Below are 26865 nucleotides of genomic sequence, written 5' to 3' on the forward strand. Positions count from 1 at the left end.
TATCCAGTAATTTCACGGAAATTTCCGTTAACCCTTAAAACACGAAACTGGCAAACGGCGGCGGTCTTTCTAATCAGCTCTGCCCGCGCCTCCGGAAGACTTGGAGTTAAGCTTTCCTCTGAGAAAAGAACAAAGAGCGGCACTGAAGTCATTCTTAAAAAGGGAAGATGTGTTCGGAGTTTAGCCGACCGGATACGGCGAATGTTTAATCAGTCAGCGAGCTCCCCTTCACCGTCGTTGCTCCGGTTGGTGTACCGCTATCCTATCGCGTGCAGACAGAGGGAGTTTGAAAGACAACCGTTTATCCGCCCCTCGGATTGAGCCCTGTCTATGGTGAGTTTCCAGACCAAACATCTTGATGTGGGTCTGGCTTGTCAGGCTAGCAGAATTGCATCTCATGATGGTGTCCTGACACTGAGAGCACACAGGACTCATCATAAATCATATATAAATCAGAGCCAAATTTCGTTATCCTGAGAATATCTGGTGATATAGACTCCCTAAACTGCCCCTACCCCTAAACCTACCCATCACAGGAAACTTTCTGCATTCTTACATTTTCAAAAGAACTCATTCTGTATGATTTATAAGCTTTTGTACCCATAGGGACCTCAATATAGTTCCCCACAGTGACACGAGTCCCCATGAGTCTGTGTGCATTCAGGTTGAAGTCCCAACCAGGCTAGAAAAACATCTACACACACACACACACACACACACACACACACACACACACACACACACACACACACACACACACACACACACACACACACACACACACACACGCACACACACACACACATGAACTTCATCTCCGGAGCCGCTCTGAGAGTCACTTCATGAGCATTTTACCGTTTAATTTGAGGAAAACTACGGTCATATCATAAACACACAGAAACTAAAAGCTCTTCACGGCAACCCGTCAAAATAAAAGTTTGGTTTGACAAATATATCACTGTTGTACACTGTTATATAATTTATAATACTAACACTAATGTAATAATACATTTCAAAACTGTATTTTATCCAATTTTACCAGTATAAAGCTGAGGTGTGCAGCACTTTGTTTAACAAAAAGTTTGTTTAATTCAATTAAAAGATGCATTTTTTATGTCTTCATTTGAAAATACACAACACAATATGTGGGAAATCTTTTCATAGAAGAGAAAAGAGGCTGTTTTTATGAATTCAGTTAATTAAGTAGCTATAGTGAACTGTTTACTGGTAAATATTACAGTGAACAAACATCACAGATAAAGGCAAACAGAGAGCAAGGCAGCTCTGGCATAATAACACTTCTATAAATGAGGTTAACATCCCTAAAGAACAGTAAAATGGAACCGTTGGGTTAAAATGTCAACGTACCCAACCTTATGAGCACACAACAACACGTCCGGATGAGCTGGAACAGACCGTCAGGTTTGCATAATTCAGCCTTTTATTAATCCGCCGCTCCAGGCCTGCTGATATTGGACATATGTTCCATTCAGCCGAGCGATGTTAAAATTATCATACATCATGTGCTCTCAGATGCACCATTGTTTTGTAACTTTCGCTCACATATGCTTCATAGGCTTTGACATTCATTAAGTCCTAAAGCTGAAAAGCTTTTTGCTCTCTGAGTTTTAGCTGTGGAGATGTGCCTAGAATGAATAAAACACACTTAGGACATTGATTTGGTTACACTGTTGTTTGCTCTTCAATTTCCCTCACTTAACCCAGGGAGATATTTCATTTAAATTGTCTCTCGTCCCCCATCCCGCTATGTAATGTTTTAAACTGATTATATAGGAGATGACTGCTAGGACAAATGCACTCGTTTGATTGGGTGGAATTCAGTGCCAACTCGCATAATCGCACAGCTTGTATTCAATTGCATGAGAAAGAAACAGAATAATATAGCAATGATAGAAAATGAATCATCATTTTTTTTTTCTGATGCCCTGCAGATTTGGAAAATTACCATGCATTCAAGCAGGAGAGTCACGCCTATTTGGCTTTATTGTATTTCAGTTTAAGTGTTTCATTTTTATTTTTATATTTAGTATTTAATACATTTAGTTTTATTACAGCTTTAATCTCACTTTACAGTTTTTCTCAGTCGCTTTGGTACATTTCTCAGATCAGAATTGAAATTCTCAAAAATACCTGTTCAATTCTCACATCATTGTGTCTCTTGTGCACATCAAAAAAGCAGTTTCTCATTTCTTTGAACAAGTTGCAAATGCTTTGGTACATCCATGCCAATGATTATGTCTAATTCTCTGCTGTTTCCTACATTATCTGTTGCTAATGTCATGTTGATCAAAATGTATTATATTGGGTCTCTGTTGAATAGTCTCACCCCACACAACATTTAGGCACAAGCTCATAGCATAAGTCTTTACATGCAAAATGGTTGAACAAGTTATCATAATATGTCAAGCACATTTCTATACTTTCTATATTTCCATTAGATTTTTTTCTACATCTGTCCTGCATTGGTAAATTGCTCCCAGGTGATTCTTAACTTTCTCTAACAAAGGTGCTTCTCATGAAACATCAACTAGCAGGTAGATATATATATATATATATATCTACATCACCGCATGTACAGTTTTTTCTATGTTCACATTTCTTCTTTAGTTTTTTTTTGTGTGCTATTCAGTGCTGTCTTTTCATTTCTGTATCTCAATGACATGTTCTGTCAATAAAATACAGTACAAACAGTAAGAGTGTAAATTTGAATCTTCTCCATTCTCTTGCACTCACACACACACTAAGATGCAACTTATTGACAATAATTGTCTCCAAAACTTTAGCCGTAGTTTCCATCAGAACATCTCTCCAGAGTAAACTGTTATATTGACAACATGACTAAACAATCTGACTGTCTTATCCGTACACAATGACACAAGGACGTGTCATTCTGATGGCACTGACATGTTCATCGACACAGAGATTTACTTCTGAGAGATGAACTAAGGATTTTGAGTAAGAGAGTGGCGTTCGCAGGTTATCCATGGGGTTTTGCTATTTGTACAAATAGTTTTGAGAAATGTACCAACCTAAAACAACAAAATAAAAATAAAAAAATCAACTTTTATCACTTATCAATAACAACACATTACATCTTTTTTCTGACAGCCTGGCTTTGAACATTTTTTTTAGCCAGTTCTTCGCTGACATGTTCAAGTTTGCTGATCTGTCTTTGGAGGGCTGGGGTTAGGAGAGCGGACGTTTTATTGAATAGCTGCAATCTCTTACAGCACCTTTAACAGCTCATTAATAGCTCTAATTAAAAAACAAACTTTCATTCTTTAATTAATTAGATACAGAGGACTGTGGCTCAGTGATATGTAATATTTCCATTGCAAAATTGTGAATTGCATTAATGGAACTTGCCTCAAACTGCTTTACTTAAGTCTCTTATCAAAACTCAATGAAATAGGAGACGTATTTCAGCATATGAAATGTTGGTTACACTTCACTTATACTTATGTATAATGCATGGGCGAATCCAGAATTTAGCCATATTGCCACATGTAGATTTTATGCAAAATATGCCAATAAAAAGTATTATAATGTATTATAAATGTGGTTATATGAGACCATACAATCCATTAAGGTGAATTGCAAGGTATAATTACTGCTTTAAAAATACTTTCTTAATGCATTATACATAAAGGCTTTAACCTCCTGCCACTGTCCACGTACAAGGACATTATATTTGAGTGAATTTGTCTGACGCCTCACATGCCACAGTTTTGATTCTGGATGTCCTGTAAAAAGCACGTTGAGGGTTTGAGTGATCAATTATCAGTATTCAACCTGACAAAAATAAATTTATTCAGTGTGCACAAAATGGCAACTTCACTGTAAGGGACCCGCGGTGTGTGTCGATAGAAACGGCTCATTCTAAGGTAATAAAAACATAACGGTTCATTATATAAGGTCTTTATACACTGAAAACATAGTTATGTATATTATATATTGCATTTCAGTCCATAGATCCTCATAAATACTACACACTGCACCTTTAAGGTAACCCGTCACCTGTGCTGCTTGATTTGTGTGATGGCTATGATGAGGAAAGTAGATTAAAAAAAAAGGCCAGAGGCTTGTGCGGTCTCGCAGAATCAGAACATAATGCAGTTTTCAGGCACACACTCAATTGAGATTTGATGCCATGGGCCAAACTGAAATAAAAACTAAAATATGAAATAATAAAAAATGCACTTATGACTTAAAAGGGCATATTCATCTAGTCAGAAACCAAAAGGGCAGGCACTTGAGCATCACTTGAGGTCTATCTGAGAACATGCCAGCGTGCTGTCTATAGTAAATGAACTAGTCTGACTTTGCCACAATGACAGAAAGCTAATAAAGCCGGTCCATAGACTTGTCTGTTTGATAAAGTGATGAATTCCTCAGGTACCGACAGGTGAAGAGAGGAAATTGGTGTGAAGCTCACTGGAAATAAGACTCCCGTGGTGCCGGTACTGCCGAACCCCGACTGACAAATAGCCTACATGTAAAACTATCTAACACATTTTACCGGTTTACCCGCCATCTTCCAAGAATTCACAGAGGATATTAGTAGTAATGTCTGATGTCTGTTTGAAAAACACACTGTCCTTTCTGTCAGAAATGACAGCATTTGCACTAGCTAAGCACCATCACACAGACTGAGTGTTTGAACTGGAGGTTTAGATCAGTGGTTCTCAAACCTGTCCTAGGGACCCCTCACCATTGCACATTTTGCATGTTCCCTCATCAAACAAACCCAATTCAAGTCTTGCAGTCTCTACTAATGAGCTGATGATTTGAATCAGGTGTGTTAGATGAGGGAGACATGCAAAATGTGCACTGGTTGGGGGTCCCCAGGACAGGTTTGAGAACCACTGGTTTAGATGATGATACCTCAATGGATTTTCTTCTGACAATCGCCTGAATTCAAAATGTGCCTCATTATTGGGAATTTACTGCCATCGTCTGGTTGAAAGATGAACTGAAATACATTTACAGTTTTTTTTTTTTATTCGCTTTGGTACTATTTACACAAGCTCATATACTACAGTTTTTCTCAGTCGCTTTGGTACATTTCTCAGATCAGAATTGAAATTCTCAAAACTACCTGTTCAATTCTCACATCATTGTGTCTCTTGTGCACATCAAAAAAGCAGTTTCTCATTTCTTTGAACATATTGCAAATGCTTTGGTACATCCATGCAAATGATCATGCACTGTCTAAAAAAAGGTACATTACTGTCACTGGGGTGGTACCCTAAGGTACAAAACCAAAAAGGTCCTAATATGTACCTTTAAGGTATTAATATGTACCTTTCGTACTAACATGCACTCCTAAAGTACTAATATGTACCTTTTAAGGTACTACTATTTAGGGGTGAGTAAGGTACAAAGATGTGCCTTTTCACTTTTGTACCTTAGGGTATCGCCCCAGTGACAGCACTGTGCCTTTTTTTCTGAGAGTGTGTACAATTCTCTGCTGTTTCCTACATTATCAGTTGCGTCATGTTGATCAAAATGCATTATATTGGGTCTCTGTTGAATAGTCTCACCCCACACAACATTAAAGCATTAGTTTATAGCATAAGTCTTTACATGCAAAATGGTTGAACAAGTTATCATAATATGTCAAGCGTATACTTTCTATATTTCCATTAGACTTTTTTCTAAATCAGTTATTCAGTGCTGTCTTTTCATTTCTGTATCTCAATGACATGTTCTGTCAATAAAATACAGTACAAACAGTAAGAGTGTACATTTGAATCTTCTCCATTCTCTTGCAATTACACTCACACACACACTAAGATGCAACTTATTGACAATAATTGTCTTCAAAACTTTAGCCGTAGTTTCCATCAGAACATCTCTCCAGAGTAAACTGTTATATTAACAACATGACTAAACAATCTGACTGTCTTATCCGTACACAATGACACAAGGACGTGTCATTCTGATGGCACTGACATGTTCATCGACACAGAGATTTACTTCTGAGAGATGAACTAAGGATTTTGAGTAAGAGAGTGGCGTTCGCAGGTTATCCATGGGGTTTTGCTATTTGTACAAATTGTTTTGAGAAATGCACTTACTGTTTTACAAATTGTGAGTTTGATTCGAGAAATGTACCAAAGCGACTGAGAAAAACTGTAATATCACAACAGATCATCAAAAGTGCACTTTTTTTCAAGCATTTCAGCATATTTTTTATTGTGTAAGTACAACACACAAAACCATAAAGTATCCCTTTCACTACAAAAAATAAGTTTCATCTATATAAATGTTTCAGTCACAGTAACTACATTTAATAAAGCTCATACTATCAAACTTTTGATTTGTATCTCTTCTTGTTCAGTTTAATACATTTGTGTATGATTCTGATCTTAGTGGATAATCAATTAATCATTTGGTACACCGATAGATTTCTATAGATATTGATTCTACTGACATAGTTTCTACTTTGTGTGTGTGTGTGTGTGTGTGTGTGTGTGTGTGTGTGTGTGTGTGTGTGTGTGTGTGTGTGTGTGTGTGCGTGTGTGTGTGTGTGTGTGTGTGTGTGTGTGTGTGTGTGTGTGTGTGTGTGTGTGTGTGTGTGTGTAACAGAAAGATTAGCTATATGGACATAGGGATAACATGTATAACATCAGACTGATCAGAAGAAGGGAGACAGACGGCATCCAAAACGGCATTTTACATTACAGTACATCTCCCCCAGAGATTGTTTTATTAGTAGTAGCAGTAGTAATGTAATATAAATGTATAATCTATACCAGAGTAACAAATAAAACTAAATTATGTCTTATTTCTTATTTTCCTTTGAACATTCTATTCATCATAATCCTAAAAAAATGTTTTACACAACTGCTTTCAACATTGATAATAATCATTAATGCTTCGTGAGCATCAAATCACCATATTAGAGTGACTAATTAAGGATCATGTGACACTTAAGACTTGAGTAATGATTATGATGATCACAGGAATAAATCACACTTTATATATTCACATAGACAACCATTATTTTACATTTGAATAATATTTCACAATATTGCTTTTTGTTTTGTTTTGTTTTTGTTTTTTAATAACATCAATGCAGCCTTGGTGAGCAGAAGAGACTTCTTTATTAAAACATTTAAAAAATCATACCGTTTAAATTTTTGTTTGAGTAGTGTATATATAATGAAATGGCTGACAACGATTTTGGATTGCTGTATGTTTGGTACGATGGGGTCCCAACCTCATATTCTTTCACAGGGCCCAAAATTGCCAGCTACGCCCCTGACAACAACAACAAGAAAAACAAATATAAACAATAGACAAAACAGAACAAACAAAAATAATACTACTACTAATAATAATAATAATAATAATAATAATAATAATAATAATAATAATAAAAAAAAACACTGACCGGAGATCAGCGCTTGAGATCGCTAAAGAATGACGTGTGAGTCACGTGCACAGCTCGAGCTCGTCACATGATCAGCTGACTCCTTCCCCTCTGATGGATGCAGGTTTTCCAGCCTTCGCCGCTTCGAAAGGCTCACAGGAATCCATTTCTATTTAAGATACAATAATCCAACAGACAAAACCATCACAGTAGCTGTAGGTTTGATTGCGGGAGAACCTTTAGATAGCAAAACTGGCGCTGTTGCTAGGGTGGATGATGAACGGGCACGCGATTTTATACACCGGGGTCACTTTGGCCTTCTGGACGACCATCCTGATCGTCGGTAAGCGCTAATGAGACCTGCTGACATTTGCACGTAAACAACACACACATCTTCATCTTACTTGATTCACACGCACATATCTTTATAAATCTGTTTCTCGTGTGTTTCTTTAGCCGAGAAGCTTTGTTTTTTGGCTAGCCGCTACTGACGTTAGCTGTCATACACTAGCACGACTAACGTCAAATAATCATTTAAATGTAATTTTAATGCTATTAAAGGCTGTTGTCATAAAACGTTGTTGTAAACATTTAAAATTCGACTACAATTTTAAAGGCTGTCATTGAGTATCACACACACACCTGCTCTGAGGAGAACGCAATTAATCTGTTACTGATACTGAACATGTTTCTGTAGTGTTTGTATTCTGTTTTTCTCCACACAATCGCACAGGAAAGCAACAAAAATCAATATGTAGCCAATGTGGATTTTTGTTAATGTATTTTAAAGTAGTATAAAGTAGTTATAATAGGCAGTTAAACAGCGTTTTATGACTAAATGAGGAAGGTGGCTCTCACATGACTGTGAGCTAACACACACACACACACACACACACAGTGATTCTGAATGGAAAAGGTCTATCCATATTTTGCCATTTATTCAGATTATGCCACTGTTTTTATTTCTATTTTTGTTTGTTTCTTTTTGGTTTATATTAATCAGCTTATTACTGGTTTTAATTTAAATGCATATATTAAAGGGATAGTTCACCCAAAAAGTTAATTTACCCCATGATTTACTTCCTTCTTTAAGACGAAAACAATAGGAGTTGTATTAAAAACTGTCCTGGCTCTTCCAAGCTTTAGAATGGCAGTAAATGGCTGTTTCTGTTTTGAAGTCCATAAAAGTGCATCTATCCATCATAAAAGTGCTCCACATGGCTCCGGGGGTTAATAAAGGCCTTTTGAAGCGAAACAATGCGCTTATGTGAGAAAAGTATAATTATTTAAAACCTTACAAACTGTAATCTCAAACTTTTATGATGGATAAACGCACTTTTATGATGGATAGATGCACTTTTATGGACTTCAAACAGAAACAGGCAATCACTGCCATTATAAAGCTTTGAAGAGCATGGACATTTTTTATTATAACTCTGATTGTGTTCGTCTGAAAGAAGAATATCATACACACCTAGGAAGATTTGAGGGAGAGTAAATCATGGGCTAATTTTAATTTTTTGGGTGAACCATCCCTTTCAACACTACTAATCAAATCATTTTTTTCCCACAGGTACTTGCTATACAATTTTTGATCTTGGATTTCGATTTGATATAGGATGGTATGTGTTTAGCAACATTTGTTAAATAATTCTGATATCTACAACACCTAATTTAAGTCTTTAATTAAATAATCAACCTTTTTTGTCACAGGTTTTTAACAGAGACTTCTCCATTTATGTGGGCTAATCTTGGAATTGGCCTGGCCATCTCTCTGTCTGTTGTTGGAGCTGCATGGTGAGTTTGTCCATTTCCTCTTTTTAGTCACAAAAGCTGACTGTTCAGAAAAAACAACATATGGGAAATTTTGACATGTAGTACAGTTTTCTGTATCCTCTTAGTTGAATAGAGGTCCATAAAAAGCAGTCAACTCTTTTTATAAGTATCTCACTCTCCAAAATATATTCTAATGCAACAACTTGCAGCATGCTCCTTTCGTAGTGTGTGAATATATTTTAATGATGTTAAACATACAGTAAGTTGCAGACTTGTATGTGGAAAATGATGTGTTTTGTCTTGTGACTCTGCAGGGGGATTTACATCACTGGGTCCAGCATCATTGGTGGAGGAGTTAAAGCCCCTAGAATCAAGACTAAAAATCTTGTCAGGTATATGCACTGTGCTTAAAGTTTTATGTGGAAAGATGCCTTTTTTTTTTTTGCACTGCCTGATGGTGTGTTCAGTTACACCAGACGTGACTTGCGCAATAAATTGTGCTATCCGCGCGTAGTTAGACGATTGAACATTTTGAGTTCACTCGCGTGACATTCGCTTCACAACAGACGTGAATTTGCGTCATGGGAGGGGCTTCTGCCTGGCGGCTCGTCTTGTTGCGAAATGGCTGACTTAGATTGTTTTAAAATACTGTGAATAAGCTTAATTGCTGGCTTTAGATAGCTTGTAGTGTCAATAGGGTGAATTCAAGATGATTGGGACACTTTTTCCAAGTAATCTCAGTGGTAAAAATCACCAAATGTATCGCTCAAATTGAGTAAAGAGCGTTTTTTTTACAACTTACCAGATTGTCCGACCTCCTCTCACTTTCTTTCAAGCAAGATCCTTTTTATTCCTGTTTCTATGAAAGATGTATTGTACAGCTCCGGGTCTCCACATATAATTTGTCCTCACCGCGGGTACCCGCATAAAAGTGGCTAAAACGGGTTGATTGTGACATTTATAAAATTGACGGGCGGGGATGCGGGCGGATAATTAACTCTGTGCGGGCGGGTAGTAGCGCGGATGAAAAATATCTGCAGTATTTCTGTGGCGAGGTGGACGAACGAGCGAGACCGGGGCGTGATTGTGAATGAGCGCCACCTGCGAGCCACACCGGTCTCGAGTCCTCTGAGGGAGCTCGGAGGCATATAAGGACGAGAGATCACCAGACCTGGATTTGACTTTGAGTTGTGTTTACGTTTTATTATGTGTGTGTGTGTGTGTGGCAGTTGTCCGTGAGAGGCTGCCCACATTACTTTCATTTTGTTTGGTTAAAGTCTTAAATATTCGCTGGTTCCCGCCTCCTTCTCTTCCCCATACCCCCCCCCCCCCCCCCCCCAATATTCTGTATTACAATTTCTATGTCCAAATTACCATTACACACACACGCAATAACGTATGCCATTTGAGCCATCACGTCACCACCACTGCGACGGTGCAACTTTTGTGCCTCTCGTAGCCCAGATTTAGCGAGGGTTGCAGGAGTAAATGGATGAAGTAAAAGTAAAGTTGGTGAGTGGAGTATATATTGTTGACAACGAGTCTTTAAAGGCACAGCCTGTTTCTTTAGCCCATTCATGTCCCTGTTGTGATGCTGAGAGAGGTGCAAGATAAAAAAAATAAAGGATTTTAGTTGGAATGATTTTAGTGTGTGTGATTTATCGCAGGCACGGGTCGGGTAACGGGCCAAATATTAATGGTTCTGGGCGGGTGCGGATTTAATTTTTATATTTTTACGGGTCGGATCTGGTGCTAAACCTTGCGGGTACGGGCGGGGGCGGGTCTCCTAAAATGGACCTGTGCAGAACTCTGGTTGGCACTACCAGAGCAAGCTCCTGATTGGTTACCGCGGCTGGAATATCCACCAAAGTTTAGATATTTCAACTCGCACTTTTCAATGTCTATTCGCGTCTTTGCATTAACTTAACATGAACATGACTTGCACTTAATGCTTAATTTACGTCTGGTGTGAGCGCACCATGATAGTCTGATAGAGATAATTGAGGTTCAAAATGAGCACATTTGGATACCTCTGGCTAAATTTGGTATGTAAAAAAAAAAAAAAACATTATTTTTTTTTGTCTCATGCTGCTTTTGTCAGATGAGCCTTTTTTCCCCCTTATTATTCCATCTGTTTTGTAACTCTGCTTGCCTAAGGCTTTTTTGGCTTACATGTGCACTTGGTGACAGTTAATTATATATATTTTTTTCTAGCATTATCTTTTGTGAAGCTGTTGCCATTTATGGGATCATCATGGCAATTGTCATTAGCAATTTGGCAGAGGTAAGTTAAAACTTATTTACCCATTTCTTTGAATGTATTGGTTATAGAGTAGGGATGGGCATTTGTCAATTTTTCATTTCGATCATCGATAGGTCTCAAACGTGTAATCGATTATCGCTTGTGTGGGGGTCGGAACGTCTCCGTCATGGAGATATGAAACTATTTTAAGACTGTTAAGAAAATGTATGCTGACAAAAACATGTCTATGCAAATATGAACATATGACTATAAAAAATAACTGCTAGATTATGATGCATAAATGTCTTTGAAAAAGAAACGACATAACCGTCTCAAATAACCCAGTCCATGATATCGGGCATTGTGTTTGAGCTGAAACTTTGAATACACCACCCTGCAGAGCTTTGATAGAGAATTAATAAACTCAGTCAAACGCATCCAATATGAGATTAATCAGATAAATGCATATTACAATTTACATCTGCCTAAAAGGACGCAAATGCGTACGTGAACTTAGCCACGCTAGAGTTTTACAGGCTTGAAAAGGAAACTCATTTTGAATGCGCTCTTCCCTTAACAACAACGCTAATACACGGGCAACGAAACCACAGATCATTTACAACACTATAATCGTGTTCTTATTATAATTCTATGTAGCCTACATGACAGATTGGCGCTGCACGTAATTTTATTTTTCATGATCAAAGTGAGAACAGCATCACTGCGTGTTTTCGAATCCATGAAAAGCAACTTTAAAACAGATCTACTGTTAAAAAATTAGTAACACTGCTGCATTATTAATACCATCAATGATTTTGAAAAAGAAATAGCCTATCTAAAAATATGACCGTCTCAAATAACCCAGAGGTGATAATGTCGGGCTGTTCGCCTTTGAGCTGAAGCTGAAGACAATGAACACCTGCCGAAATAATGGCAGTGCTTTGCTAGCTGGTTATTAAACTCAACCAAACGCCATCCTATATGAGATTAATCAGATATAGACAACATATAATCAAGTATTAAACAAGTAATCTTACAACTTGCATCTGTGGAAAAGGACGCGGATGCGCAGATGGACTTGACCGCCCGCGCTTTGACGATCATTGTGGATTTCCTTTAACAACGCGCTGATACACTGGGAGCTAAAGCACGGAGAATACAACATTATATTACAATCACGCTCTCATTGAAATGCTGTGTATGTGACAGATTGGCGCTGATCATCTTGCACTATATTTCATGATTATTCACAGTGCTTCAGGCATCACTGCGCGCTTCAGTTTCCCTTTATTTGGCGGTCTGGAAGGTGTGCTGTCTAATGCTAACCAATCAGACCTCAGTTACCGTCCAAATATCCAATCAATGAGTATCCTATCCGAGAAATATACAAAAATATTTTTTAAAGTCAGGGCGATCGTCGCTGTTATGTTCGAGTACTCGACCACTGTTGTACAGCCCTGCACGGGCCTCAAATCTAGGCCCTAGCCCGGCCCTGGCCCGAGACGCTGAGGCCCTAGCCCGGCCCTGGCCCGAGACGCTGAGGCCCTAGCCCGGCCCTGGCCCGAGACGCTGAGGCCCTAGCCCGGCCCTGGCCCGAGACGCTGAGGCCCTAGCCCGGCCCTGGCCCGAGACGCTGAGGCCCTAGCCCGGCCCTGGCCCGAGACGCTGAGGCCCTAGCCCGGCCCTGGCCCGAGACGCTGAGGCCCTAGCCCGGCCCTGGCCCGAGACGCTGAGGCCCTAGCCCGGCCCTGGCCCGAGACGCTGAGGCCCTAGCCCGGCCCTGGCCCGAGACGCTGAGGCCCTAGCCCGGCCCTGGCCCGAGACGCTGAGGCCCTAGCCCGGCCCTGGCCCGAGACGCTGAGGCCCTAGCCCGGCCCGTGTCCGACAGCTTATCAAAATTCTCGGCCCGAGTCCGACTGGAGCCGTTTTTTTAGCCGTCTTTCAGCCATTAAAATAGTTCTGTTTTGTTTTTAATGTCAAAGTAGTTATATTTTGTTTCGTTTCTTTATTGAGTTAATTTAGAAAAATGTTTAGAGCATTTTTTTGTTTGTTAAATTATAGTTTTAATTTTTTTTAAGTGACGACCAAGCGACCAGCGGCCGACAGTGAGTTAACCGCATATTAAATCGATTTAGTCTCTCAAATCAACTCTTGACTTGTCTTGCCTAAAATAAAATCCATAAATATAAAACACTTCAAGCATCACAATGTTAGTTAATTTCGCCAACTATTACCACCAGTAGCCTGAAAGGCATTTTTGACGAGCTGAGGCAGGCTGATTCTGCTCGCGGCTCTCGCAAACGGAGCTAAACAATCTAAAAACAAATAATAAAAAAAAGAATATGCAGGTTGTCTTATAGCCTACCTTACACCTACGCAAAATGAATATAAATCCGATCTTCAATTCCCGTGGTATATGCTCATTTAACGGAGTTTACAGCAACCGAAGCAAAAGATTCAAGATGCATTTTATTCAGCAGCTTATTTCAAATTCAAAGACCACATAAGAAAGCGTGCACTGGTAAGATCATAAGTCTCATTCATTTTTATTGCAGATGATTGTGTTTTTGAGCATCTAAGACTTATTTTAAGTTTCATTTACGGCCATTTGCGTTGGCTTGCAGGGGTCATTTGCGGCGATGCAAGGTATGACGTGAAAATTGGCCCGAAGCCCGGCCCGAGGGGCGTAAAAAAGTCGGGGCCCGTCGGGCTCGGGCATAAATCCAGGGCTCTACACTGTTGCCCATCCCTATTATAGAGTAAATCTTAAGTTCTATGATGATTTCCCTGAGACTTTACTGCATTTAAATGAGCTGTATTCAGGCTTCCCACAGGTCCTTGACATCTTTGAAAGTTTGTGAATCTAAAAAAGAATAGAAAATTCAAGGCCCTGGAAAGTTTTTGAAAATAAACACATGCATAGATACAGGTCCTTAAAAGTGCTTGAATTTATTCTGTGCATGAAGTTTTCTGGAAAAAATACCATATTCCCTCCAGTCCGTTAATGTTATTTCACCAACACTTTGTGGCCTGTGAATACTAGCTTGCTTGATTTACTTTAGTTACACACATTTACGCGTTACGCGTGAGATCTTCGTGTACTTTCAGAGCTTACACCGAACACAAATATGTTCAGTCAATGACTTTATGTTCAATAAACATAAACCATCTGTGATAATCTGTTGCCCAAATATTATATTTAATGTAATGTTGAATTGCTTTGCTTGTTAAGATAATGTAAACCCTGAGACAAGAAAAACTCAAAAGAATATTCATACATCTTAACACCTTAACAGCCTAAGCTCTTCTCAATAAAATTCTTCAGTTTCACGTAAAACAGAAATACAACAAATAGAATATAAGGGCCTGTATTTATCCAGCCTTTTATAATTTCCCACAAGAACACTGCTAAGAATTGACTTAAGAGTAAAAAAAAAAACTTGGCTCAAAAGATTTAATTTTTTAAGAATATTCTCAGATAAATTCACATTGAATGGGAAATTCCTAAGAGGAGTTCAACACATTCAACACACATTTGACAATGAAGAATTTAAGAGAATATATTATATATACATCAGAAATGAAAGCTAAACATGTTTTCCACCATGTCTTAATTACACATTTTAAACCGGTGTGCTGTTAACTGACCGGCCAATAGCCTAGATTTTATGATATAATCCAAAAGAAAGCCGAACTGGCGGGAGGAGGAAGGGCTACTGCTTGCTGAATTAGTCAAACAGCGAAACATGTTATAAAAGGCAAGTTCAGCGTGAACCAGCGCTGAAAAATATGATGCCTATAATCTCCTCTGTGCCATTACTGGCAACTCCTAACCACTTGAGACCTCTCGTCTTAAATGACCGGGAGGGTAAGAGTGATTCTTAGCCTGTAAGAAATTTGATAACATGCTTTTATACTCAAGTTTGAAAGTAGGAGTAACTTTCATAAATTCTCAGCACTTAAGACTAAAATGGCACTTTGAGAAGCTTGATAAATACTGGCTCAGATCTCTGTCATATGGCCATTTTTGCATAGTTGTGTTTGATACATGTAAACTGTAACAATGTCTCTTGCAAGGAAACACGATGTAACCTTGCTCTTGCTTGAAATGTGTGTTCACATGAAGTCCTTGAATTTAAGGGTATTGGACCTGGAAAATCCTTAAAGGACAACTCCAGTGAGAAATGACCCTAGGGGTAATTAACAGATGGTTATCGAGTAGATCGTTCTCTGGGATGAGTTTTCATGAAAATCAAATGTAAAGAGTTGTATCTCTAAAAACAGATTAGCTTATAACGCTTGTCTATGGGGCACAGGGTAGACACAGGGTAGTAAAATTAAATCGCTAGTTAATACCACTAACAAGGCTCAAAATAGCCTCACACTAACATGGCGAGTCGAGACTGTTTTCCAAGATGCCGCCTGTCCGTGAACGCGTAATGCGCGTAATGCGCTGTGTTTATAAAGTATCTTCTTATTAAACTGTTTGTACACTTACAAAGTTCTCAGTGCTTCGGTTTGCATGTAGGGACACTCATTATGCTGCCGTGTTAGTGTGAGGCTATCTTGAGCCTTGTTAGTGGCATTAACTAGCGATTTAATTTCACTACTCTGTGCCCCATAGACAAGCGTTATAAGCTAATCTGTTTTTAGAGATAAAACTCTTTACATTTGATTTCCATGAAAACAAATCACAGAGAACGATCTACTCGATAACCATCTGTTAATTACCCCTAGGGTCATTTCTCACCGGAGTTGTCCTTTAAAAGGTTAGTTCACCCAAAAAATGAAAAGGTCATCATTAACTCCTCGCCAGGGGCGAGGCTACATAAGGGCCAGGGTGGCACTGGCCCACTCAGATTGACGGCTGGCCCACCCAATCAGAACAGACAAAAAAAAAAAAAAAAAAAAAAAAAATTGGGATAGCAGAAAGAATATGCCTATGTGACAACACAAATCACTTAAACACGTACAAAAAGTTTCATTAAAAAATAGGGCTGTCAAATATGTTAATAACGCGTTAACGCAAATTCATTTTAACAGCACTAAATTTATTAACGCAGCGCGCATTTTCTGTTTGATCCGTGGCATAGCCCGTAGTTGGAAAAAGTGAGAGCAGTCAGACGCAAAGGATGCAGCAGCAAACATTAATAGGGAAAGAAAAGGGTTGACATTAATATTTTAAACTACCACATAAGCTACCACATTTTTTGTTTAACTTTTACTAGACTTCAGAAAGAAAAGTGCGTTTTTTTCACAGCTCATGTCTGAGGTAAATCATTAACACCATCACCGCTTACAGTACACCTGTTTTATTGAACTAAATACATTACAATCGGCTAAAACGAATGCACAGGTTACTTTCCTGAACAAGCGCGCTCCCGAGTCCGTGTTCTTCACACTGTCCACGTAAATCGCAGCCCAGTTCGGTGCGCACACGCAAAATACCGGCAGTTCAATGGGGAGCGCGCGTCTCTTAAAGGGGCCGCACTATATTCCTACTCGTGGAGTATGGACCTCCTCCGGGTGTGGTGTGGTTCTGGTGCGCTCACTGGTACACATTACCAATTTTTCATAGGAACTGTGCCCTGCTCTGAATTAAACTTCCAATGTAAAAACTCCCTTTATATTCTTAAAATGAGAGAAATCACTAATGACACTTAATTTTAAAGTTTAGGCTTAAGAGACATGAACAATTTCTTAGATAAACATCTATGACCTTTGATACGTCTAATCTTCATGCTGTATTGATTATTATTGAATAAGTACGGTTTTACTAATAATAAATGTACATTTGCATAAAGCATGCATATTTGTCCATACTCATGTTGATTAGAGTATTAAAAACTTAATTTTAGATTTACATTTGCTAAAAATGTGCGATTAAATTAGGATTAATCGCAAGTTCGCTCATGACAATCATGCAATTAATAGCGATTAAATATTTTAATCGATTGACAGCCCTTTTAAAAAAATAATTACGGTAGAGCGAAAACATTTTCATATAACTGCCTTATTGCAACAGCCAATCAATAAGCTTAGTAGTAATGTTTAGCCAATCGCGTATTGTTGAGGGGATGGGAAGATGAGTTTACATCTGCTAGTGAAATAAACTTTTAACACGGGCCACGATGCATAACACAAGACGAAATTCTCACAGGTTAAGCTGCAAATACATGTTTGATAACAGTTATACTGAGTTGCATTAGTGACAAGAACTGGTTATTCCATTTTAAAATGAACCCAATTACTGAACACTGATGTCTTGTTACAGTGGTCATATAGCAGCACAATATCTATATTTGTCTTCCTTGCAATAGGCTTTGTAGCTGCTTGTTATAAATAAATTTTGTATATATGAATTATATGAATTTGTTGGCAAAAAATAAATCATATATAGCTTATATTTACTGTCAAGTGATTTTGTCCCATATTGTTAAATTTGTGTAATTTGAGAGTAGTCATTGAGGTCCACCCTATTCCACCAAGGTCCACTCAGTTAAAAATGTCTGGCCTCGCCACTGCTCCTCGCCCTAATGTCGTTCCACACCCGTAAGACCTCTGTTCATCTTCACACACAGTTTAAGATATTTTATATTTAGTCCGAGAGCTTTCTGTCCCTCTATTGAAAATGTATGCACACTATACTGTCCATGTCCGGAAAGGGAATAAAAACATAATCAAAGTAGTCCATATGAGACATCAGTGGGAAGAGAAGACAATGCTGAATAAAGTCGTAGTTTTTGTTATTTTTGGACCCAAATGTATTTCGGATGCTTCAAGAGACTCTAATTAACCCACTGATGTCTCATATGGACTACTGTGATGATGTTTTTATTCCCTTTCTGGACATGGACAGTATAGTGTGCATACACTTGCATACGCTCTCAGACTAAATCTAAAATATCTTAAACTTTGTTCCGAAAAAAAAGAAGAAAAAAAATGTTTTTACGGGTGTGGAACGACATTAGGGTGAGTCGTTAATGATGACCTTTTCATTTTTGGGTGAACTAACCTTTTAAATTGGAGTTAACCAGTGTGTGGGAACGTGTGTATTACATATTTGCTCTAAAGAATGTTTTATTTTTGTTTAATGTCATTTAGAACTTCAGTGGCACGACTCCAGAAACCATTGGGGCAAGGAACTACCAAGCAGGTGCATTTTGCTTCTACATCACTTCTCATCTTTTTTTGTTTGCTTCTTTGGATCAGTTCGGATGACACATTGGTGCTGTCTTTTCAGGTTTCTCCATGTTTGGTGCCGGACTCACTGTTGGCTTTTCAAACCTCTTCTGTGGCATCTGCGTTGGCATCGTGGGCAGTGGAGCTGCCCTGGCGGATGCCCAGAATGCCAGCCTCTTTGTCAAGATCCTCATTGTTGAAATTTTCGGCAGTGCCATTGGACTATTTGGAGTGATCGTAGCCATCTTACAGGCAAGTGTTTTTTTTCTTCTGAAATACCATGCATGTTTCTTTTGCAATATTTTAAAATAAGTTTTGGTCATTGTTCACTAAATAAACCATAGCTTTAGTTTTTAATGCGTTCAAAGTAAAAATAAAAAAATAAAAGTTTTTATTAAAAATAAAATCATCTGCCAGATACATAAGTGTAGGGCTGGGCGATATGGCCAAAGTTTCATATCCCGATATAGCTCATTTGATATCCCGATAACGATATACATAACGATATAGCAATTTTTCTGTTAATTCAGTTTATGAATAGTCTATACAAAATTGCAATGTGGAAATGCATTTTGAAATGATATACAAAACAAATATAGGTAGTATGGACTACATTTTTATTTTATTTAGAACCTTTTTTTCAAGCAAGACTGTTGGTAAAGTTAACACCTGCCTAGGGATGTTAACCGATGAACGTTTGACCGATGGTTGACCGTATCAACGTTAACCGATCAAAGTTATCGGTTAAAAAAAAAAAAGTGATCTCTAAATTAGGCTATTATAGACAGTGGACTAAACGCTACTACAGTTAGCCGTCTCATTACAAAATCTTTTTGTGTGAAGTGAACATAGCCCTCGCACTCAATTTTTCATAACTCGCCTGTTTGTACTTAATAAACCAATAAAAACATTTGACTCGAGGTCACAGCGTTTGGGTTTGCGGACTCACAAGGTTTGGAAAAAGTAAACCGGCTAAAACACTCGACGTTAGAGCCAGGGCAGACGACAGTATGAAGCGTGCATTTCGCATAAGATGGGCTTACATTTGGAAATATATTACATCTACATTTCAGTGGAAACACATAAGGTGTTGATCATCTTTCTTTATTATTGTTAGCTCTACCTCGAACTAAAGCGGCGTCTCTTCGGAGCTGTCATTTTCTTAAATGAGCCGCGGCAATGTTTCAAATGAGCTTCTAACGCTGGACAAACGCGATCAGTGAGTGAGAGAGTGAGAGAGTGAGAGAGTGAGAGAGTGAGAGAGTGAGAGAGTGAGTGAGAGAGTGAGAGAGAGAGTGAGAGTGAGTGAGAGAGTGAGTGAGAGAGAGAGTGAGTGAGAGAGAGAGTGAGTGAGAGAGAGAGTGAGTGAGTGAGAGAGAGAGTGAGTGAGAGAGTGAGAGAGTGAGAGAGAGAGTGAGTGAGAGAGTGAGTGAGAGAGTGAGTGAGAGAGTGAGTGAGAGAGTGAGTGAGAGAGTGAGTGAGAGAGTGAGTGAGAGAGTGAGTGAGAGAGTGAGTGAGAGAGTGAGTGAGAGAGTGAGTGAGAGAGTGAGTGAGAGAGTGAGAGAGTGAGAGAGTGAGAGAGTGAGAGAGTGAGAGAGTGAGTGAGAGAGTGAGAGAGTGAGAGAGTGAGTGAGTGAGAGAGAGCGAGTGAGTGAGTGAGTGAGAGAGTGAGAGAGTGAGTGAGAGAGTGAGAGGCTCGCGGCTGTTATTTCAAATAGCGCAGCATATTTTAAACTAATCGGTTAACCGGTTTTAACCGGCTAATGAGGCTCGATGGTCGGTCAAGAAAATGTTTAGTTTTCGCCATCCCTACACCTGCCATTAAAATATTTCAATATATGGCTATATGGTGTGCCACGCGTAAAAGCCTGATACGTCCATCTTGACGTAAAATTCTGCCGTAAACGCCTTATCGTGGCGTAAGCGATAGAGCCTTATATAAAACAGACGATATATTTCGTCATATCGCCCAGCCCTAGAGGGAATATTCGAATGTCATTTTTGAGCAATTTTGACAGCCCTAATTCAGTATTCAGTTGGTTCAGGAGAATTTGACCGGTATAAACATTAACACTGTTTTTTCTCTCCGTCTAGACATCGAAAGTAAAAATGGGAGATTAGATGACCACACGACCTACAGATCAAAGATGCTGTTGCTGGTGCAAACAGGAGGTGTAAATACATAGTAAATTATTTAAATGTATTTTCCTTTGTGTCTGTTTTTAACCACCATTTTCTGAAGATTGAAATTATGTGTGTGCACCAATTTGTCTTAAAGAGTGCATGATGATGTCAAAGGTGGATCTCTTTTAGTTTGGCATCTCGTAATTTTGAAAATGAAAAACGTCACTTAATGTTTTTGGCAAATTTAAATATTAGAAATGTTCTTTTATTGAAGAGGTATTTTATTTATTAAAATAGCCGAATGATATAACCAATGACCCTGCAGACAGAAAAGGCTGTCAATAGATCCACTGTTATGTTTGTAATCATCTCAGATCTCAGTATATAGTTCCCTGTGATTGTTCTGTACAGTTCAAGAGAAGTGATGCATTGCATTAGTGTGGTTCTTTGCTTTGGATGGCTGTAAATCGTAAAGTATTCTCTCGATCGCGTATGCAGGAATATTCTTGTATTTGTGTGATGACGCCTGGTGTATCCAGCGTGCTTGACCAGGAGCCTATTGCACAAAACTAGGATGAGGGATTAAGCCGGGATATCTTGGTGAGCTTGTCTTCTGTATGCACAATTTACACCACCAAGATCACCAAGACATCCCAGCTTAATCCCTTATCCTAGTTTTGTGCAACAGGCTCCTGATTAACTCTCATGTGGTGTGTTTTTCATGTTGCTACTGAACACTATCTTTGAGAAAACAGTTCAACCAAATCCATGATGTAAAAAAAAAGAAAAGAATACCAGTCTCCAATTGTATTTCTGCCGGTGTGGACCTTCACATTGTAGGGCTCTCTTGAGTTCTGCTAGGTTAAAAATAAGAGGATATAATAATCTGATGTGTGTACATATTAAAAGTTGCTGTTATTTTTCTTTCTTTTGTGAAGCATGAGGGTGTTTGCCATTCTGTATTTCCCTAGTTGTCTTGTGATTTTTGTTTACATTTTGTTTTGGAAGCAAGAAGTGGTCTTTATCGCCTCGGATCCTGCTATTACTGTATAATGTCTAAACTCAAAGCTCAGTTCATTCTGAATATGATCATCTGAGAAGTTGATAGCAGAACAGCACAGAAAACGGCTGTTTAAGGTGGACCTTAATCACAGAAAACGCCTGCTTATGGTGGACCTTAATCACAGAAAACGCCTGCTTATGGTGGACTTTAACTCACAGAAAACGGCTCTTTAAGGTGGACTTTAGTTACAGAAAACAGCTCTTTAAGGTGGACTTTAGTCACAGAAAACAGCTGTTTAAGGTGGACTTTAGCTCACAGAAAACAGCTGTTTAGGGTGGACTTTAGCTCACAGAAAACGGCTCTTTAAGGTGGACTTTAGTTACAGAAAACAGCTCTTTAAGGTGGACTTTAGTCACAGAAAACAGCTGTTTAAGGTGGACTTTAGCTCACAGAAAACAGCTGTTTAAGGTGGACTTTAGCTCACAGAAAACAGCTGTTTAGGGTGGACTTTAACTCACAGAAAACGGCTCTTTAAGGTGGACTTTAGTCACAGAAAACAGCTGTTTAAGGTGGACTTTAGTCACAGAAAACAGCTGTTTAAGGTGGACTTTAGCTCACAGAAAACAGCTGTTTAAGGTGGACTTTAGCTCACAGAAAACAGCTGTTTAAGGTGGACTTTAGCTCACAGAAAGCAGCTGTTTAAGGTGGACTTTAGTCACAGAAAACAGCTGTTTAAGGTGGATTTTAGTCACAGAAAACAGCTGTTTAAGGTGGACTTTAGCTCACAGAAAACAGCTGTTTAAGGTGGACTTCAGCTCACAGAAAACAGCTGTTTAAGGTGGACTTTAGCTCACAGAAAACAGCTGTTTAAGGTGGATTTTAGTCACAGAAAACAGCTGTTTAGGGTGGACTTTAGCTCACAGAAAACAGCTGTTTAAGGTGGACTTAAGCTCACAGAAAACAGCTGTTTAAGGTGGACTTTAGCTCACAGAAAACAGCTGTTTAAGGTGGACTTTAGCTCACAGAAAACAGCTGTTTAAGGTGGACTTTAGCTCACAGAAAACAGCTGTTTAAGGTGGACTTTAGCTCACAGAAAACAGCTGTTTAGGGTGGACTTTAGCTCACAGAAAACAGCTGTTTAAGGTGGACTTTAGCTCACAGAAAACAGCTGTTTAAGGTGGACTTTAGCTCACAGAAAACAGCTGTTTAAGGTGGACTTTAGCTCACAGAAAACAGCTGTTTAAGGTGGACTTTAGCTCACAGAAAACAGCTGTTTAAGGTGGACTTTAGCTCACAGAAAACAGCTGTTTAAGGTGGACTTTAGCTCACAGAAAACAGCTGTTTAAGGTGGACTTTAGCTCACAGAAAACAGCTGTTTAAGGTGGACTTTAGCTCACAGAAAACAGCTGTTTAAGGTGGACTTTAGCTCACAGAAAACAGCTGTTTAGGGTGGACTTTAGCTCACAGAAAACAGCTATTTAAGGTGGACTTTAGCTCACAGAAAGCAGCTGTTTAAGGTGGACTTTAGTCACAGAAAACAGCTGTTTAAGGTGGACTTTAGCTTACAGAAAACAGCTGTTTAAGGTGTACTTTAGCTTACAGAAAACAGCTGTTTAAGGTGTACTTTAGCTTACAGAAAACAGCTGTTTAGGGTGGACTTTAGCTCACAGAAAACAGCTGTTTAGGGTGGACTTTAGTCACAGAAAACAGCTGTTTAAGGTGGACTTTAGTCACAGAAAACAGCTGTTTAAGGTGGACTTTAGTCACAGAAAACAGCTGTTTAGGGTGGACTTTAGCTCACAGAAAACTTAGCTCACAGGACTTTAATTGGTTAACGCAAGGCTGTGAGTTTTACTGGTTCAGTTCGGCATCAGCTGAACTATTTCTCACTGGCTGGTTTTCTCACGTACAGTTTAATATGATGTTCATAAGTTATCTACTAAACGAATCTAATAGTATCCCAGTGGTTATGATTAAACTTGTAAGATCAGTTGACCTTCTTTTAGCTGTACTTAAATGCTTTTTCTCTGATGTGTTTGTGCAAGTACATACTACACATGATTTTTTTAAACTTCTGAATGTCCACAAATCATCCTCTGTTAGGTTATAATGATCAATCAAATTGCTTCCCCTATCTGTTAAGCACTATAGTCTTGCCAATCTCTTCAAGTCTGGTGACCAAGGCGTGTGAGACGCATTAGTTTTTTCTTTCTCCCTCACTCTTTCCATGGAAGTGTTTATTTTGAACCATTCCTGCTTGGACCTGGCGGCTCACAGGGCGAGGCTGCTTTAGGTCTTAAATGCAATGTTGCCATTGCTCCTGGTTCAGTGATTGTTAAATATGTTAATGTGGTGATTCCATTGTTTTGATGTGTATAAGTGGATCCTCTAAACTTCATAATTGTCCTTGAAGAAATAAAAAAAGATGTGAAAAACGGTGCAGTCTTTTCGGTTTATAGTGCTGTATTGGTAATAGCATCGCATGCCTTAACTCAAACACTGGCTTAACGCACTCATCTATTTGTTATAGGGCTGGGCGATATGGCCAAAGTATTCATATCTCTGTGTTTTTTGACTGAAAGGCGATACACGGTATATATCCTAGTATTTACTATGTTTTTCTGTTTGGATTAAATATTTTTACTCAAATAAATAAAACAATTTTATTTCACATCCTGCCCATGTCCTAAGAACAATGTTTAATAATTGTATTAATCATTTTTAAATTCACTAAGCTAAAAAATATATAGATTTTCATGCTATTTTTCAGATGCGTTCGTATCAATCTACTGTATATCGATATTCATGGTATTGACTCCATATCATTTCTAAAAAAAATATATCAATATATAATGTACAAACTCTATACACTGTAAAAAAAGGCAAATTTTGAACTTTTGCAGTACAATCGACTTTGATGAGTTATTTCAACTTAAATGATGTTAAACTGACTTTAAAAAATGAGTTACATCTTGTATAACTAATAAAAAAAAGTGTAACATTTTTTAACTTATTGTGATGAGTTCAAACAATGTAAAAACATATGTTGTCATAACTTATTGAACATATCATTTTGTACAGTGTACCGCCCAGCCCTAATTTGTGAGTGTTTTACTCAATAGATCAATCAAAATCAATCAATTCAATTCAAAATCAATTAAAATCAATCAGCCAATAGAAGCAAACAGCATACTTTTACCCCTCATTAGCATATTGAAGAAGGATATTCACTTGTTTGGGGTGATTATTTTATTGTTGACAGAAATCATGTATGCTCACCATTTATTTGATTATGACTTTTCTATTTTAATATTTTAAAGTGTACTTTACTCCTGTGATCAAACATTACTCCAGTCTGCAGTGTCACATGATCCTTCAGAAATCACTAATATGCTAATTTGGTGCTTAAAAAATATATACATTTCATATTTAATCAAAATACCCCTAAAATTGGAACATTTTTAATGAATTCTGTGCTCCAAACTAAATATGAATCTATATTTTAATGTTTTACACAGATGTGGAGCCGCACACTCTAATCGATCAGCCAATAGTAATCTGACCTCCCCCTCATTAGCATATTGCAAGAGGAAATAAACAACTATTTACGTTTGGGGTTGGTATGATTTTATTTTTTGTTGAAAGAAGTCTCCCATGCTCACCATTTATTTGATTATAATTCAGAAAAAAATGTAAAAATACAGTCAAAATTATTTATTTGCACTTAAATAACCTTTCTGTTTTAATGTAATTTATTCCTGTGATCAACGCTGAATTTCCAGCATCATTACTCCAGTCTTCAGAAATCATTCTAATATATTTTTTTGGCATATTTAGAAACTATTATTATCAATAAGATATTGATGAATTATATTATTTATTATTTTATTATTCAATCAAAAATCCCCTGACATTTGATCATATTTGGTGAATTATGTGTGAATTATGTTTTACTAGCTGTTGGGGGGAAAGGTAAGGAATAATGACACATTCAGCTCAGTCATTCTAGCCTATACAGGGAGTGCAGAATTATTAGGCAAATGAGTATTTTGACCACATCATCCTCGTTATGCATGTTGTCTTACTCCAAGCTGTATAGGCTGGAAAGCCTACTACCAATTAAGCATATTAGGTGATGTGCATCTCTGTAATGAGAAGGGGTGTGGTCTAATGACATCAACACCCTATATCAGGTGTGCATAATTATTAGGCAACTTCCTTTCCTTTGGCAAAATGGGTCAAAAGAAGGACTTGACAGGCTCAGAAAAGTCAAAAATAGTGAGATATATTGCAGAGGGATGCAGCAGTCTTAAAATAGCCAAGCTTCTGAAGCGTGATCATCGAACAATCAAGCGTTTCATTCAAAATAGTCAACAGGGTCGCAAGAAGCGTGTGGAAAAACCAAGGCGCAAAATAACTGCCCGTGAACTGAGAAAAGTCAAGCGTGCAGCTGCCAAGATGCCACTTGCCACCAGTTTGGCCATATTTCAGAGCTGCAACATCACTGGAGTGCCCAAAAGCACAAGGTGTGCAATACTCAGAGACATGGCCAAGGTAAGAAAGGCAGAAAGTCGACCACCACTGAACAAGACACACAAGCTGAAACGTCAATGGGCCAAGAAATATCTCAAGACTGATTTTTCTAAGGTTTTATGGACTGATGAAATGAGAGTGAGTCTTGATGGGCCAGATGGATGGGCCGGTGGCTGGATTGGTAAAGGGCAGAGAGCTCCAGTCCGACTCAGACGCCAGCAAGGTGGAGGTGGAGTACTGGTTTGGGCTGGTATCATCAAAGATGAGCTTGTGGGGCCTTTTCGGGTTGAGAATGGAGTCAAGCTCAACTCCTAGTCCTACTGCCAGTTTCTGGAAGACACCTTCTTCAAGCAGTGGTACAGGAAGAAGTCTGCATCCTTCAAGAAAAACATGATTTTCATGCAGGACAATGCTCCATCACACGCGTCCAAGTACTCCACAGCGTGGCTGGCAAGAAAGGGTATAAAAGAAGAAAATCTAATGATATGGCCTCCTTGTTCACCTGATCTGAACCCCATTGAGAACCTGTGGTCCATCATCAAATGTGCGATTTACAAGGAGGGAAAACAGTACACCTCTCTGAACAGTGTCTGGGAGGCTGTGGTT

General features: G+C 38.5%; 1 protein-coding gene across 1 annotated transcript; it reads left to right on the forward strand.

Moving 5' to 3' along the window:
* Nucleotides 1–7476: 7476 nt before the first annotated feature.
* On the forward strand, nucleotides 7477–21645 carry atp6v0b (ATPase H+ transporting V0 subunit b). Its single transcript, XM_067452992.1, has 8 exons — nucleotides 7477–7742; nucleotides 8973–9021; nucleotides 9113–9196; nucleotides 9490–9567; nucleotides 11390–11459; nucleotides 18522–18573; nucleotides 18661–18851; nucleotides 20694–21645. The coding sequence occupies exons 1-8, from the start codon at nucleotides 7673–7675 to the stop codon at nucleotides 20718–20720; spliced, it is 621 nt and encodes a 206-aa protein (XP_067309093.1). The 5' UTR covers nucleotides 7477–7672; the 3' UTR covers nucleotides 20721–21645.
* Nucleotides 21646–26865: the final 5220 nt, after the last annotated feature.

This window comes from Pseudorasbora parva, chromosome 9 (assembly GCF_024679245.1).
Source record: "Pseudorasbora parva isolate DD20220531a chromosome 9, ASM2467924v1, whole genome shotgun sequence".
Lineage (NCBI taxonomy): Eukaryota > Metazoa > Chordata > Actinopteri > Cypriniformes > Gobionidae > Pseudorasbora > Pseudorasbora parva.